The following is a 4,179-nucleotide window of genomic DNA, read 5'->3' as shown; positions in this document are numbered from 1 at the left end:
TAGCTAAAGAAAATTTTTAGAAACTACCTAAAAACGCGAAAACAGGATAAATATTATGCTCAAGAGCAGCAAATCAATTTTACAGAACAACTCCCTGAGCAAGTGAGAGGAAACATGCGGATTAGCCATCGTTTACCCAAAAGGTATACAGTGATTGATGAGAATACTTATTCTAAAATTTCTAAGACTGTGCGTGTGATATATGGTAAAATATAAATATACAAATAAAAAATGTTTCCAAATATAAAAACTTGAACCCCCGGAAAATATTGTTTAATAGATAATTATATTCTTTTCACATGACGCCAATCGCTGAATGAGTCTTTTGTTTTTTTCGTTAATAAGCTATTGTTGATGCTTTGTTCAATATTCGGCAAACTGTGAAGCGAATCAAAATAGCACAACATGTACCCTGGTACTTACTCCTTCTAGGTTTTGTTTATGTTTTTTAAAAAGACCCGAGGCCGAAGTGCTGAAGGCCTCAATGTGATTGGTTAATAAGTTGTCAATCAAACTTTTATGTGTGATTACAACCAGACAATATATTCATCACAATATTTGATTCGAAGCAACGTGTGTGTTGTTCTCTGGAGACGTATTCTGAATAGGTTGCTATTATTCGCTTTTTTATTCAGAAATTATTACGGTTGTTTTGCTTTTGTTTGAAAGAGATACAGAACAGAGGTTTTAGTACAAGGTTAATAAAGAAACTCAAGAAGTTCTTGGAAATTGTGAAACAAAAAGTGAATCGAGATTAAATAAATCAAACAGTGTTTTGAATGAATAAATATTATATATAATACTTAGCTATACTACATAAAAAATATGACAACTACAGCTGAAGTTATTTCACAAACAGCAACTGCAACTATTAACGTTAACCATATTAAGCCTGATAATAATTATCCAACTCATCATATTCTCCCAATGACAATGTCTGCAACTTCTCTTAGTCCTACTATGCAAACTTCCAACATTTCTCATCTGATGTCTCAAGAGGCGCAATCATATGCACATGACGGTGATCCTTCGAAACTGGATGACCCTGAACGGGTAAAAAGACCAATGAATTCCTTTATGGTATGGTCTCGTGAAAAGAGAAGAAAATTAGCTCAAGAAAATCCTAAAATGCATAACAGTGAAATAAGTAAGAGACTTGGAGCTGAATGGAAAGTTTTAACTGATGAGGAAAAAGCACCCTTTGTCTATGAGGCAAAACGACTAAGGGCAGAGCACATGAAGTCCCATCCAGATTACAAGTATCGACCCAGACGCAAGACAAAGTCATTGTCTAAGAAAACAGAAAATAAAATTGCTATGCCTACTGCTGTAATTGGTGCAGATGGTAAACAAATCTTTATGTCAGCACAATATCCTTATGCAATTGCCAGTGGTATAAATTATCCGGTTCCTTTTAACGGTTATATGTCAGCCTTAGTTAATGGACATGAAGCTTATCATGCTGGTGCTACCATGTATGGTATTCCACCTGGAACAGCAATAGCAGTTGCAAGCTTACCACAATCAACTACTTCATCTAGTACAACATCTGTTACACCTGTGACTGCTGCACAATATAGTGTTGTTCCTGGTGGGACTACATATATGTATAGCCCATTTTCGTCATTTCCTTACTTAAATGGTGCTACAATGAGTGCCTATAGTGCTCAAGCAGCAGCTGCAGCAGCTTACCCACATACAGTGACTGTCAAGCATGAGGCAGCTGTTACTACCACAGCAACAGATAAGCCAGCAGAAGCACAAACTGTTGAAACAGCAAAAGCAACTAGTACAACTACTACAGCAACTGCATTACCAAGTCATTACTATCCAATCGGTGGAATGTATCCCACAGCAGTTGCTGTTGATCAGAATAGCAATATTACAGCTTATGATCCAAAAACGCAATATGCCTCAATGGCTCTAATCGGACAAGCAAAAAGAGTGGAAATGCAAGGAACAAACCCCCATCCTGCAGTTGTTATTACAATGCCTGAACAGCATTCACAGAGTCCAGCTCGAAGCATGAATACTTCTGTGCAACAGAATTCACCTGTTCTGGCAGTGTCTGAGTGATATTATTCTTTATATTATTAAGGTATAAATCTTTCAGGGTTGTACATATCATTGTCAATATTATATTTATGCTAAATATAAAATGTATTATATAATGCTGGAATAAGATACTTGGATGTATATCTATGCCATTGTTAATTTTATAGTTACTGTGTTGTGTATAATATATATATGGACCATGCAGGTACATATCAGATTTTAAAGTTAGCTGTATATTTTGTATCTTTAATGTTAGTTGTAATATCTTAGAAGTCTGGATAAACTTACTTTTACAAAACAAGTTAAGCCACGGTGCTCCCAAGTCAAAAAGTATAAACAAGTTTTAAGATAGTGTGTAATGTTCTTTTCGTGATTTGTGAAAGTATTTTTTTCCTAAAAATTCTTTATTTTATCAGTTGAGATTTTTTTTTAATTTTAGTTTATGAGATTTTATGGAATTTATTTTATATTGGGAAGTTCAATGTACAGTGTATTAGTCGTGCTCAGAGGTCTCTCTCGAAGAAGGAATTTGTTTTTATACACGCAGTGGAATCAATTTTATTTTTCTTATTAATTTTATTTTTATATTATTCTGTATACTTTTAAGGCGTGATTTTTTTGGTATGTACTTTCAGCACAAATTATTATAATTGACACTGAATCTTTCTTGTATCTTCATTTCAATGCAAGAAAAATAATGTTGTACGTGCATATGGAAAAAAATGGCGCCTAAAAGAAATAAAAAAAACATTCGCTGGAGAAGAATTTTTTTCTCGATAATCTTTGATCCACGTGTGTAAGTTTGTAAAAAATTATAAACTTTCCCGCTTCAAAATTTCTATCAATTGAGGCTTTTAAAAGTTTTGTTAAACGCAACAATTGCTGCACTGTTTAGACATGAAAAGATTTTCAATGAACAACTTTCATAAATCTTTTTAATCACAACAAGAAAATTACTCATAAAACTCTCTAACACAAAGACATGGGAAGCGATGGGAGGAGACAGATGTCTTCCTACAAATCTATTGGTTAAAAATTTTAATTATTCACGAAGCTTAATCAATAAAAAGATGAAATTTGGATTTTTTTTTCGAGTAAAACTCGCTTTGTTTACCAGAAACTTTCAACCAAGCGGTATAAGTAAAGCGAACGGCGGCTTTGAAGTCCTTGTTTTGTATTTACACATCTGAACAGAAGACATTTGTGAGATAAAGAAAGGGCGTATTATTAATATGATAAAGAAGATATTGTTTTCGGAGATTATAAGACGGGGGTACATGTCAAATAGTTTTATGAGCCGATATTTACTTTTTATATGACGCAACGTTGGTCACGAATTATGTGCTCTCCTCTCGCCTTAAAACCTTTCAGACTGTGTACCAAAGTAAAAACCTGGAAATCGTTAAAATGTTAAACATAAGTTGAAAATAAATTAGGTTAGCGAATATTTGTGGTGTGCGTTGCCATTTTTAAGAATCTGGTGTTTTATTTACTTGAACAAATTTTGGTCTTTTTTTAAACAAAGCTATCGGGTGGAAATTTTGTTCATTGGTCAGGAAGAAATCCAGTAATTGTATTCTTGATTTTTTGTGGAACTTAACTTAAATAGAATCCAGTTATTTGTACAAATGTTTGTTATGAGAGTTGACCGTGATTTCTTTCTTTTGCTGAGCATGTTTTTACTGTACCTTTGGTAACGGCACATTAAGTGTGTAGTTCTTATACTGTGATGTCAGAAAGATACAAGAGGTCCTGGGGAAGAGGCTGAGCATATGATAAACATAAATCTGTAACCATTTTTAAAATATACGCGCAAAATTTAACAAATCTTTTTAATTTACAACAATGCTTACCATAAGAAAAGAAATTTTGGCGGAAGGAAAATTTATGAACTTTTATATTTTATAATACTCTCCAAAATTTCGCTGTGCCAATTTAAAAAATCTAATTGTTAAAAAAATAGGATATGCCTGATATTGTAAAAGATGTGATGCTGTTGCCGAAGAAGATAAAGAACTTTAATTCCTTTTTTCAAAACAAGCTTTTGTCATCCGCCATATTTTTTCCAAACACAAATTACATTCCACCACTTTCCGCCAAAATTTAGGAGTATTTTTTGTCAGC

General features: G+C 33.3%; 1 protein-coding gene across 1 annotated transcript; it reads left to right on the top strand.

Moving 5' to 3' along the window:
* The first annotated feature begins 541 nt into the window (after window positions 1–541).
* Window positions 542–3,698, top strand: LOC130636017 (transcription factor SOX-2-like). Its single transcript, XM_057445593.1, has one exon. The coding sequence runs from the start codon at window positions 826–828 to the stop codon at window positions 2,074–2,076; it is 1,251 nt and encodes a 416-aa protein (XP_057301576.1). The 5' UTR covers window positions 542–825; the 3' UTR covers window positions 2,077–3,698.
* The last annotated feature ends 481 nt before the right edge of the window (window positions 3,699–4,179 follow it).

The sequence above is a fragment of the Hydractinia symbiolongicarpus genome, chromosome 3 (genome assembly GCF_029227915.1).
Source record: "Hydractinia symbiolongicarpus strain clone_291-10 chromosome 3, HSymV2.1, whole genome shotgun sequence".
NCBI classification, from domain to species: Eukaryota; Metazoa; Cnidaria; class Hydrozoa; order Anthoathecata; family Hydractiniidae; genus Hydractinia; species Hydractinia symbiolongicarpus.
This window is presented reverse-complemented; position numbering and strand designations above follow the sequence as displayed.